Source organism: Gymnoscopelus braueri (genome assembly GCF_963280865.1).
Source record: "Gymnoscopelus braueri genome assembly, chromosome: 19".
Lineage (NCBI taxonomy): Eukaryota > Metazoa > Chordata > Actinopteri > Myctophiformes > Myctophidae > Gymnoscopelus > Gymnoscopelus braueri.
Genome location: NC_137621.1, coordinates 33,776,721 through 33,788,909, shown reverse-complemented (window position 1 = coordinate 33,788,909; position 12,189 = coordinate 33,776,721). Strand labels below are relative to the sequence as shown.

Genomic DNA, 12,189 nt, shown 5'->3' with positions numbered 1-12,189 from the left:
ATGGAAGGCTCCATTCGGTTCCATTTGTACACTTTCAGAGTTAAATTAACTCTGAGGATTTTACTGAGCAGATGTTCCTTTTCTCACACTTTTTTTTATTTAAGTTTATGATCCAAAAAGGGGTAAGAGTACGGGGTAAAGTTGTGAAGATGCAAGAATGACAGAAAACTATCTCTTTTGAAGCAGCAATGAATGAGGTGTAGCTGAATGAATTGACAACCAAAACGGTGTTCATGGCCACCTGTTCCCTCCATACATTTTGTTTTCAATCTTTAAATTAAGTTTAATAATTTTGAGCGGAGTTATTCTGTTACTCATTGGTAAGCTGAGAGCAACAGGACCGATAAGTTACAGATGAAATTGTGCGACAATAAGAGTTGGCTGGGCTCGCAGAGGTGTGATTTGTATTATCCATATCGTGTGAAGATCTGCACTCTGTGCCTGGGGTGTAGTTGAAAATCAAAGAATACAGGACAGCACAATCTGATGACATTTCATCTGCTACAAATGCACACTTTTTGCAAGAGATTATTAGTGTGCTAATTTGCAAGGTGACATGTTTTTACATTCGGGCAGCATCTGGGTTGAAACGTCTGTGTGGTAAAAGGATTATTCGTCTGTGTTGCTGTGCTCTGTCATGATGTCCTTGGTTACGGGAGGTCTCAGCCCCCTGTTGGAGGGAAGGCGGTTAGAGGCAAGTGCAGTTCAGTCATCCTTGAAGTGTGGAAGTAATGACCAGGGAGTATTGACATAGTTCAGAGGTGTCTTCAAGAAACATGATCGTTTTGGTTAGATAATTGCTATGGTTAGTGGGGCATAATTTCATAAAGAGAGATGTCTTCTGTTGCTGTAGATTTAAAGCTTCCATACAGATGAATGCCTCAGTCTACATCTACACAAAGACACTAAAGCCTAATTTATGCTCCGTCGCACAACATGGTGTCGTGCCGACCATAAGCTGTCCACGATATGGATAGACCATAGACTCAGTTTGTGAGCTTGTAGGTCGGCTATTTTCGGCGTGCATCAAAGTATAAATCGGGTTGAACAAGTTACTCAGAACATCAACAAGTCATCTGCCTAACCCCTACTGTTTATGCCTACCAGGTTATAAATGATGTTTATACAGTTAAGTGACTAGACATTGTAATCTAGGTCACTGCTTGTGTTCTACTGTACTACTAGTTGCTCCTGGTCATTGATACTTATACAGTTGGTAGTTTCAGTCAGTCACATTTGTCATTGTCTATTCATTCCGTCCATTCCTATGAAGCTTGATTAGCTGCATTGCACTTTACTGGTTACCATGCTAACTAATTAATTTAACTCGTTGCACATGTTAGTGACTGTCAAGTAAAAGTTGTAATATCATTGAGGATGTTCTCTAAAGCTGTGGTACCTAGAGCTGGGGCTCAGACCTACTGCACCTGTAACCACAGTAAATATAATACTTTATTGAAAAATGTGACCAGGGTTGCCCTAGTTTGAATGCCAAAGGGTACTGTAGTTGCATCAAGTCCTGTATATTGTTCATGAATAATGATGAGCCACTATGGCACACTAAGAAAAAACTCTCCGCACTGACTGAATTGTGCCCCCATAACCTTTATTGCTGCAACGTTTCAACCAGTACTGCATCTTCATCAGGCATCCATCTTACTGATTTTGTCCTGAACCTATACCCAATTTTGGTTGGGTGTGCACACCGGTCTACTTCTAACACCACACGGAACACAAAATACATTTGACTCTAGAGAAATTGTATTTGCACCCACTTATTAGTACTTTGCCTTCAGCCTTCAGTCATTTTCCCGTCCTTGTGCAATCTACTGTAATATGTGTGGATGTGGTCAATTTATATTTTAAGTTCCTTCATTTGTTTTGTTTTTTATTATTATTATTCGTTAGTGTCATACAAGACATTTTTTATTTCAGAGATGAGGCCCTATATCGGTATGTGAGTCTGCAATGTAATGTGATGCTAACAATAGAGTATGGCTTTTTTGCAAAATGTTGTCCTGAAAATAAACTTTATATTAAAACATTGTTTTCTTGTGTAATTTTCCTATTCATATGACATTGCATTGCTCCATAATTAGATACTTCATTCTAACCTGTCCCATTTTAATACCTTTTTTTTTAAAGTATGCTCCTAAAATAGCTAGGGTCAACAAAAATAACTCATTATGTAACAAAATATCTGACTGTCCACCTTACAACTCTGTTTCACAATCAATTGTTTATACTTAGTTTAGAGGACAGTGGTGGAAAAAATACTCAATTTTGTTTTACTTAAGTAAAAGTATCAATACCGCAATGTAGAAATACTCTGTTACAAGTAAGTCCGGAATTCAAAATTTACTTGAGTACCAAAAGTAGAAAGAACTCATTATGCAGAATACGTTTTCAAATGTATAAAAATCTTTTGAAAATAGCATATCTACAAGCTCTTTGGAATGATCCACATAGCTTGTAGATCGGCTATTTTTAAATGGCCGAAATGTACTGTATATAAGTGTAATGGGCTGAAGTGGTTACTCTGTTTTGTAATAAAAAATATAAATCTACAATATTTGCCCCTGAGATGTAGTGGAGAAGTAAAAGTGTATTGGAAATTGGAAATACTCCACTAAAGAAAGAAATCCTCAGAATTGTACTTAAGTACGGTACTTGAGTAAATGTACTTAGTTACTTTACACCCATGGTTCTCAAAGTGGGGTCCGGGGACCCCCAGGGGTCCTTGAGAGAGTTCCAGGGGGTCCCCAGCTAAATTATGGATAGTTAGGAACCAAATGGACCCTTATGGGTCTGTAACTCCGAGAGTGTACAAATGGAACCAAATGGACCCTTACGGGTCCATTTGGTTCCATTTGTACACTCTCAGAGTTAAATTAACATTGATTTTACAATAGAAATTGGGTTCCCAGAGATATAAATGCCATTAAATGGGGGTCCGTGGCCCTAATGCATGTCAAACTGGGGGTCCTTGAAATTAAAACGGTTGAGAATCACTGCTATAGAGCCATAAAACTCTTCTCTTATGGGGGTCCCTGGCATATCTTTTCAAATGGGGGTCCGCGGGCTAATAAGTGTCACGTTGGGGGTCCTTGACATGAAAAAGTTTGAGAACCACTGCTTTACACCACTGAATGTGCCTTTAATGCGTTCCTCGTGAGTACACTGAGTTGAGTCACGTGCCTGTCAAACCTCAGACTGTCTCGCGCAGTCATCAGCAACAACTGGGGAACTAACTGAGGACGATGCTAACGTTAGCTAACCCAACTAACTAGGAGCGATACGGAAATATATCAAGTTGTACCCGGCGGGTTGGAACTATTATATTTGGTTATACTTTTTGGGTGGAATGGGTTGTTTGTCCTTGTGTTTAGGATAGCATGGGACGAGAAAGAACGATGTTTAGTTGCATTGTTTGCTAGCTCTTAAGCTAGCCAGTCAGCTATCAGCTGTTTTGATGAGGAAAGTGGCTAGCTGCTACAGTAGCTGGTGACCACTTCATAGCTTCACACAGCTGTCTTTCCAGCTTGTTACAGTGATTTTAATCTCGCTGTGTGAGTTTGGTATAGACCACATTTTCCTCATTACCTGGCGCTTAGATGAACTACTGTCTCCTGTTTGAAATGACATAAAGGCGTAGCCACAGTGACAGTTCCAAGTCTACAGTCAGTCAGCTGTTGTCTGGCAGACTTCAAGAGTGTGTGATCGGTTGATCGGTCGGCTTTTGCTCTGTAATTAACCAGCAATATTATTCCAAAATGCATGACGCCTATGAACCAGTGCCTATCTTGGAAAAGCTTCCTCTTCAGATTGACTGCCTAGCGGCCTGGGGTAAGTTGTTGTTATTACTAAGAAACACCATCTCATTAAATGAGCAAGCAGTTTTTAGTATTTATGTTGCCGAAGATTGTTTTTTAGCTTTTGACATGAATGATTTGCATGCAGCCACAGCGACTGCTTGCTTTACTGGGGATGACAACGTCATGGCACATTGTGGGGTGGCAGAATCTATAGAGATTGGTAACCTCAGTTGAACTGTTATTGACTGAAGTCTCTTGTTTCTCTGTTCCCACAGAGGACTGGCTTCTTGTTGGAACCAAGCCAGGGCATCTCCTGCTCTATCGGATAAGAAAAGATCCAGGTGAACTATGATTAAAGTGGGAATAAATACAGTTGGTGTATGAGATATTTATCCATGAACTAGATTAACTCCTACATGCAGTGTCAGTTATATATTATTCATGATATTGTCTTTAAAATAATAATTGAATCCTCAGCTTTAGCCCCCACTGTTTATTGCAGAGATATCACATCAGTGTTTTACCCAAGGATCTTCTTCGGGATAAATGAGGAAGTGGGAGTACACTCATATACTGTACTAGCCCTGAAACATGACTGTCATACCAGTTAGGTTGAAAATTGGTGAAGTGCTTCATTAAAGGGTAAGACCACTTTGGTAGAGGTTTGGGTTGTGTAGTTACCTTGCCATGATGTAACTCCAAATGTGGGCAAGAAATCAAAAATAATTGCTCCATTGATTAGAAATTGATAATTCAAAATATGCTCCTCATTGACTTACATTGTATGGTAAAACAGCTCTCAAAGGCACTCTTTTAGCACATAAATGAACCCAAACATAGCTGATTCAGACAATATAGAGCATCACCAAACCCAGTACTGTTTGTTTTTTTAATAAAAATGTCAACTTCCTGTTGATTTTACTATTTGAAGATCTGGATCCGGATCCGCGGATCCAGTCCAGGTTTTCTACTTATTAAAAATGGCAAAATCAACAGGAAGTTGACATTTTTATTAAAAAAAAAAAACAGTACTGGGTTTGGTGATGTTCTATATTGTCTGAATCAACTTTGTTTGCGTTCGTTTATGTGCTAAAAGAGTGACTTTGAGAGCTGTTTTACCGTACAATGTAAGTCAATGAGGAGCATATTTTGAATTATCAATTTCTAATCAATGGAGCAATTATTTTTGATTTCTTGCCCACCTTTGGAGTTACATCGTGGCAAGGTAACTACACAACCCAAACCTCTACCAAAGTGGTCTTGCCCTTTAAGGCCCCATGTGACTGTATACGGTAGAGATCCTTTTCAAGGAGTAAGGCATTAATGTCACCTCACCTCCCCTAGGTGATATGTTGAAGATCCTTTAGTGATCGAAACATTGATCTGATCTCTGCAATAAACGGCGTATTCTATATCAATAGTGTTCAGACTTTATATTTATATTTTCTGAACCTGATCACCAGAGTGGATGTGCATGCTACATTCCTTTCTGATATCTTGCCATTAACTACACTTTTACAGACAACTTAAAAAAGGACAAATTATACCTTTGAAAATATTCATAAACTAATGGATTACTGTAACTGAGCCCACATTTCATAAAAACAAATGAACAAATGAAGCCAATTTGCATTCCAAAAAACTGTCAGGAGCACTGGCAAATGAAAATCAGGTATTTCTTAGGGGGACTTAAATGGGCTCTTTGTGTCTGAAAAGTGTAGACCTCTACTGTCTCCTTTATGTTCTTCAAATTAAAATATGCACCGTCCTTTTTGAATGTGCAAACAAACTGTCTTATCCACAGGCACAAACAGATTTGAGGTGACACTAGAGAAATCTAACAAGAACTTCTCAAAGAAGATCCAGCAGGTACGCACATTGACAGGATATTTGATAGCCGTGAGGTGATCTGATACATACGTATATATAACATTTCTGGAAGACACTGTGATATGATCCCACCGTGCACTAATGAGTAACTAATAGGATTGCGTAGCTTCATTTTTGGTCATCCTGGCATTGAACCTGGGAGTGCCTGTAATTGTTTCACATTCAGATTAATGTCTGTTATTAGAGACTAGATTATTTTGTTCTCAGCTCCTGACCTTTATGACTTTCATTTCCACAGCTGTATGTGGTGTCGCAGTACAAGATCCTTGTCAGTCTGCTCGGTAAGCCTCCTTCCTTAAAGGAACACTTAACCCTTTTTCATACTTATCTCCATATATCGGTCCTCCTTAGTGCTCAATCTAGGATGGTACTATTTCTGTCTATTCACTCTGTGTCTCAGTGGCAGGCTGTGGATAGCTAAAAGATTTACCTGATGAAGACATCGTAGGTGGTGATTTCAAACTAGATTTCAAACTTTTTATTTTATTTAACAACATGGCTACTATTTTATCTTGCTAAAATTCAAAGAAAAAGTCTGTAATTTTCATAAGCTTGAAATCCTTGATTGTGAGACACAGGGAGTAGACAGAAATGGAAGCATCTCATAGTGAGCATTAGTGAAGGTTATTTTACACTTTCAAGATTGATATGAACAGTAAGACTTTTACTCACGTGAGCATTTGTTGCTCTGAGAGGTAGATATACAGTAGGAGAAGACCAGGGTAAAAAAAATCCTTACTTGCCAGTTGCCAAAGAGATGTGTGAGATTCTGGTCGAGTCCAGCATATCTGGAAGTGAGAACGAAATCTCAGAAGTGAGACTTACATTGTACAGTAATTGCTTTGATTCTCTCCTACAGAGAACAACATCCATGTCCATGACCTCCTAACCTTCCAGCAGATCACTGTGGTATCCAAGGCCAAAGGAGCCACACTGTTTGCCTGTGACCTGCAGGTCAGTCATACTGCAGGCTTGGGCCTGCACTCCTTTTTTGGGGGGGAGCACCAGATCTGCAACCCTGCACCCCTGTTTGTTGTCTCCATGCACCCACTGTAGCCTTTTGACCCATTCAAAATCTCATTTATGAAAACAACATAGCTATTAGAGTTTTCAGCATTCATTGTCACTTATTAATAAGAAGGTGGATATACCGGTAATTACAAACTTACTTATACAATTATTGTATCCTAATGTAGATTATAATGATTCATCATCTTCTTTTGTCTTCATCCTGTTATCTTGAAGTTGATATATTTCCTAATAGGAAATACTTACTTACTTACTAACTTAATTAATTAATTGGAATAAAAAGGCTGATCTTGTCTCCTTTATCTTCAGCAATCAAGCTCAGGGGAGGCAAAGTTGAGACTGTGTGTTGCAGTGAAAAAGAAACTCCAACTTTATTTCTGGAAGGACAGAGAGTTCCATGAGTTACAGGTGAGATAAGACACAATAAAAAATTTAGGTATGACTTGTTGAAATATGGTGTCCAGGTTTTTCAGTTATTTTCAATCAATTTTCTAGTCCAACTTTGTAAGAAAGTGTATATGTTCTTTGTCTGTCAGGGAGACTTTGCAGCACCAGATATCCCAAAGTCTATGGCCTGGTGTGAAAACTCTATATGTGTCGGCTTCAAGCGAGACTATTACCTCATCCGGGTATGTAGATAATGCTCAAATTCACCTACTGTACACTGTTGATGCTGTTGTATGTTGCTATGTATTGTAACAGTTTGACCTACTTGTACTTAGGATGCCACTTAGGACAATGCCTAACATGATTGTTGCCAGTGATGAGACAAAATTGCTTTTTATTTTTGTAAGTCAACCATACAGTACACAGGACTCAAATATACATAAAACTCCTGTTCCATGATCTCTTAAACAGAAAAAAACTGTTCAGTTCAGTGTATTAAGAGGTTTGCACAATGAAAACTCCCTCCCAGCTCACACACAATTTCAGTTCAGTTTCACACATCAGTTTCACAGTCACTGTTCAGAATTCACAGTTTCATTTATTTGTGAAACACTCAGTCAGTATGGTGAAACCATCAGTAAAAAACAAACAAATTAGAATGAGTGTACTGTAAACTATAAGAGCTCAATGCTCTTAAAGCATACATATATCTTAAAGCACACAGGCTGAGGATTTGTTTTACCTGTTTATTCTCTTTATTACATTTTCCTGTTTTAGTTTTTTTTTAATCTTCTGTAGTAATTTAATGTATTTATTGCTGATTGTGTCTTTGCTTCTATTTGTTCTTTTATGCTCTACATATTGTAGCACATAAACTAACCATATCTCTCTATGCAAAAAGTTTATGATTCCATTTATTAATACTCAACCAGCACCACACATACTATCTCTCCCTGTCTCCTAGATGGATGGTCGTGGCTCCATAAAGGAGCTCTTCCCAACAGGAAAGCAGCTGGAGCCCTTGGTTGCACCACTAGCTGATGGGAAGGTGGCTGTAGGGCAGGATGATCTGACGGTGGTGTTAAATGAAGAGGGCGTCTGCACCCAGAAATGTGCGCTAAACTGGACAGACATCCCCATAGCCATGGGTAAGGAAGGAACTTCTTTTCACATTTACTTACAGCAGTGCAGCCCTGTGGCTAGAAAGGACAAAATGTCACTGGTTCATTCTCTGCAACAGTGACTGGGATTTGGTCAACAGCCATGTATGCTGTTCAAGTGTCCCTGAAGCAAGTCGGTGAACCCCTGCTTATTCAGCATGTCAGTTAAATGACTAACACAACATTGTAAACAAAAAAATACCCAGTAGTTTTTCCTTATGTGACAAAAGTAAAACAAAAAAAGATTAATGCTGTTTTAGGGGGGAAAAGTGAGCAAGTTTTGTCATTAGCCAACAAACATGTTTTTGCAATACAGCCTTCATTGACATACCCAACAAACCAACTGTCTCAGAATAAGAAAAGGTCATGTCACAAGGAACACCCACTCAAAAATGATGGAGGAACTTGTGAAAGGTGAAACACCCGTTTTCTTTTGCGTTTTACATGCGTCTCAAATCATGAACATTTAATCTGTTTTATCTCATGCCTAATTCAATTAATGCAGTACAGCATTTATACAATAGTTAGTAGGTCAACAGTCACTGTTTATGGTCTAAAAGATCACAGCGGCAACATAAATCTTCAGTTGAGAAAAAAACTAGAAAAACCAACCAGGTGCTCACGGGAGACAAACGTAATTAATACTGAAAGTAATGATGGTGCTCCTGGGATCAAGGGGAATGTGAATTAATCTTCAGTTACTTAATAAAACATGATAGGATTAATATTCATCTAGGATGATGACAAAGATAAACTCCCCCTTGGCGTCAGTAGAACTTCACAGGTGTCTAACTTTCTTATCCTCCTTAATTTGTGCTGTTAATCTTTCCTGTTCTCCTGTTCATTCTTGCTGTTCATCCTCCCTGTTCATTCTTTCCTTTCCTCTTGTTCCACAGTGCCACCACCTTCTCCTTTCCCACTTCCTCTCAGTATGAGGTGCACATCACTGATAAATGCAGAATTAGACCAGCCCTTTTTGTTTATTTTATGACTAAGGCACCACAGCACATCTGGTTTACTGATTAACTTCATGACTCAAAAACAAAGACAAATCAAGTCTCACTTTGTATTCAAAAGTTCCTTACTCTGTAGCCATTGGAATGCAGATAGAACAGCGTGAAAGGGAAATGAAGCCTCGGAGCAGAGGTTTAAAAACCACTCGCAATTTCCTTGGTTTTGAATCGGTCAATACTGTGGCTTTGGTTCTGGCCAGGGTCGGATGAGAACTGGTCTGTCTAAAACCCCCTTCCCCTGTGATCCACCATCACATCCCTGGGATGAAGAGGAAAGGGCGTAGTCTCGCCTCTGGGTGTAATCTTTCCCACATCCATATTCCCAGCCTCAATCCTGTCCAGATATATGGCTCCAACTTGGATTTCCTAACCTCAGGATCTTCACTCCAAGATCACTTAGAATAGAGTATTGTCGATAGTCTTGTCTCTTTATAGACGTCTTGGAAGATGAGGTTGCACAGCAATAATTCCCTGTGCACTGATAGACTCAGTGCAAAATTGCAAATGATACCTGTATTACATACACAGCAAAAATGTCTCTGAAAAGAACAGAGCATTGCGGGCTGGGAATATTTAGTTCGGAAGCTCAGATTGTCATAGTTTTTATAATTTAATTACTGTGTTGTAAACACTTTGCCTCTCCATTCTGCAATTATGCAAATGAAACAAGCTGAAGTAACAAACAGAGAACCTGCAAGAGTTGACGTAACCTGTACCCAGTGTTCCTTTGTTTGCACATGGCTGGAACGGATAATGCCAACATAATGAAACAATCTGATGTTTGAATTTGAAGGAAACAAGGAAGGATTGTTTTTTTGTTTGTTCTTGTTTTTCCCTTGCTTGCCTGTCTCCATAATCACCACAGAGAAGACCTAGACATCAGAAAACGATATACACTAATCACTCAACCTTCCAAAATATTGGCTTTGAGATAAGAGAATAATAATTTCAGTTTATATATTTAAGTGAGTGCAGTGACTCGTAAGAGGAAATGTTTTCTCTGTGTGATAAAATGTGATCATCTTTTGAAGTGGTCGTCAATTTGCCTTTCAGATTCACTCCAATGTTGACGTTCTCATTTGTATCCACTGTCCATTTTGCCCACATGCATGTACAGTACTTTGTTGGAAAGTCTGTGTTTGGTGTTAAATTGTTAGCAGCCTGATAAATGTCAAATTCTTGATTCCGATGGGTTTTCTGTTTCTCAGAGCACCAGCCCCCCTACATCATAGCTGTTCTGCCACGGTATGTGGAGATCAGGACTTTTGAGCCCAGGCTACTGGTTCAAAGTGTGGAGCTCCAGAGACCTCGGTTCATCTCCTCAGCAGGGTAAGGTGAAAAAAAGACTGCAGCAAATCGTAATAGGGCTGATCGTGTAATTCAGTGTAATCTTGCATTTTGATTGTGTTTTACTATTGTTATATTAACTATTGTTATCATCATACTTTAACTTTTTTTATCTCTATTCTTACCTGTTATCTGCGTTTCATGCATGTAGCGATGCTGCTATGACACTTGAGGTCCCCCTCAGGATCAATAACTTATTTGATAAATAACTTTCTAAATCATCTATATTTTACATGGTTAATGATAGAGTATTGACATAATCGTAGAATATTGACATATTGAACTAATTCATTTAATTATTTGAAATGCAATAGATCCAGTATGTACTACAACTATCTCAATTTAGTTCATATTTTCCCTTTCCCCGGTGAGTTTGATGTACTAAACTGAATTAAGGGATTCTTAAATTTAACCAGATTATTGTGATTAATGTTTGGTTTGATTTGATTTACATTCATTTATTCATTGAAATGTGTTGATAAATAGGCAATATTTGTAACTGTTTGCTTTTAACAGTTGTAGTCACTGCAGGTATTACAGTACTGAAAATAAAGACTAACTTCAGTTCTATATCAAAAGGAAATGCTAAACATAATAAAAAATAATTAATAAACATCATGTCCATCAGATCCTTTGCTTTCTATTTCAGTGAACCTCGTCTTCCTGTGTGTCAGTGAAACATTACTTGCGTTCCAACTCACATTCTCTCTTGCATGTGGTGTTTTCCTTTGTCTCTCTCTCTCTCTCTATGTCTCTGTCTCTGTCTCTCTCTCTCGTCTTCTATCACATCTATCACAGGCCCAATATTGTGTACGTTGCCAGCAACCACTTTGTGTGGCGCCTGGTGCCTGTGTCCATTGCCAGCCAGATCCGCCAGCTTCTCCAGGACAAGCAGTTTGAACTGGCCTTGCAGCTGGCGGTGAGAATCAAAACTATCCCATGCTGTATAATGCCATTCATTTTTATTCTGCAATTTCCTACAACTTTCCATTCATCCGGTCATGGTGTCCTTGAGCCTTGACTTGCTCACTCCTTAAAAAACACTGGATCTGAACAACCGCTAATATTCAGTCTGTAAAACTGAGTATTTCTATTTATTAAGATGCTTGCAGACTATGGTGTGCTTGCAATCTTACGTCTCTCTTAAACTATGAAGGGTAATCCAGAATCCTCCATAAACTGAAATCTTCCAGAACCTGTGAAGTTCTGAGATTGTTTTTGTTTACGGTTCAATGATGACCAGAACAAACCGTTAACTCATTCAGTGCCACTGGACGCTATGTACTTTCACCCCCTAGAAGATGAAGGACGATGCAGATGGAGATAAGAAGCAACAGATCCACCACATTCAGAACCTCTACGCCTTCAACCTTTTCTGCCAGAAGAGATTTGATGATTCCATGCAGGTGTTTGCCAAACTTGGCACAGGTATGACAGCAGGGATGATGCACACTGGAAGTTGACATTATCTACAAATAAATGACATGTGGTGTGCTTTTCTGTCATTAACATCTCTTAAAATTCTCTGAACATTTTTGAAGATTCGTA

General features: G+C 38.8%; 1 protein-coding gene across 2 annotated transcripts in view; it reads left to right on the top strand.

The window, feature by feature from the left end:
- The first annotated feature begins 3,239 nt into the window (after positions 1 to 3,239).
- Positions 3,240 to 12,189, top strand: part of vps39 (VPS39 subunit of HOPS complex) — a 33,453-nt gene continuing 24,503 nt past the window's right edge. Inside the window, exons 1-11 of one of the 2 annotated variants that reach the window (XM_080413233.1) lie at positions 3,240 to 3,846; positions 4,091 to 4,156; positions 5,620 to 5,684; positions 5,944 to 5,986; positions 6,565 to 6,659; positions 7,044 to 7,142; positions 7,271 to 7,363; positions 8,086 to 8,269; positions 10,503 to 10,623; positions 11,440 to 11,560; positions 11,943 to 12,069. In XM_080413233.1, the coding sequence (XP_080269359.1) occupies positions 3,774 to 3,846; positions 4,091 to 4,156; positions 5,620 to 5,684; positions 5,944 to 5,986; positions 6,565 to 6,659; positions 7,044 to 7,142; positions 7,271 to 7,363; positions 8,086 to 8,269; positions 10,503 to 10,623; positions 11,440 to 11,560; positions 11,943 to 12,069 (1,087 nt within the window). In that variant the 5' untranslated portion in view covers positions 3,240 to 3,773. Of the gene's footprint in view, positions 3,847 to 4,090; positions 4,157 to 5,619; positions 5,685 to 5,943; positions 5,987 to 6,564; positions 6,660 to 7,043; positions 7,143 to 7,270; positions 7,364 to 8,085; positions 8,270 to 10,502; positions 10,624 to 11,439; positions 11,561 to 11,939; positions 12,070 to 12,189 lie in introns of both variants that reach the window. The other variant, XM_080413232.1, reaches the window with a different exon arrangement.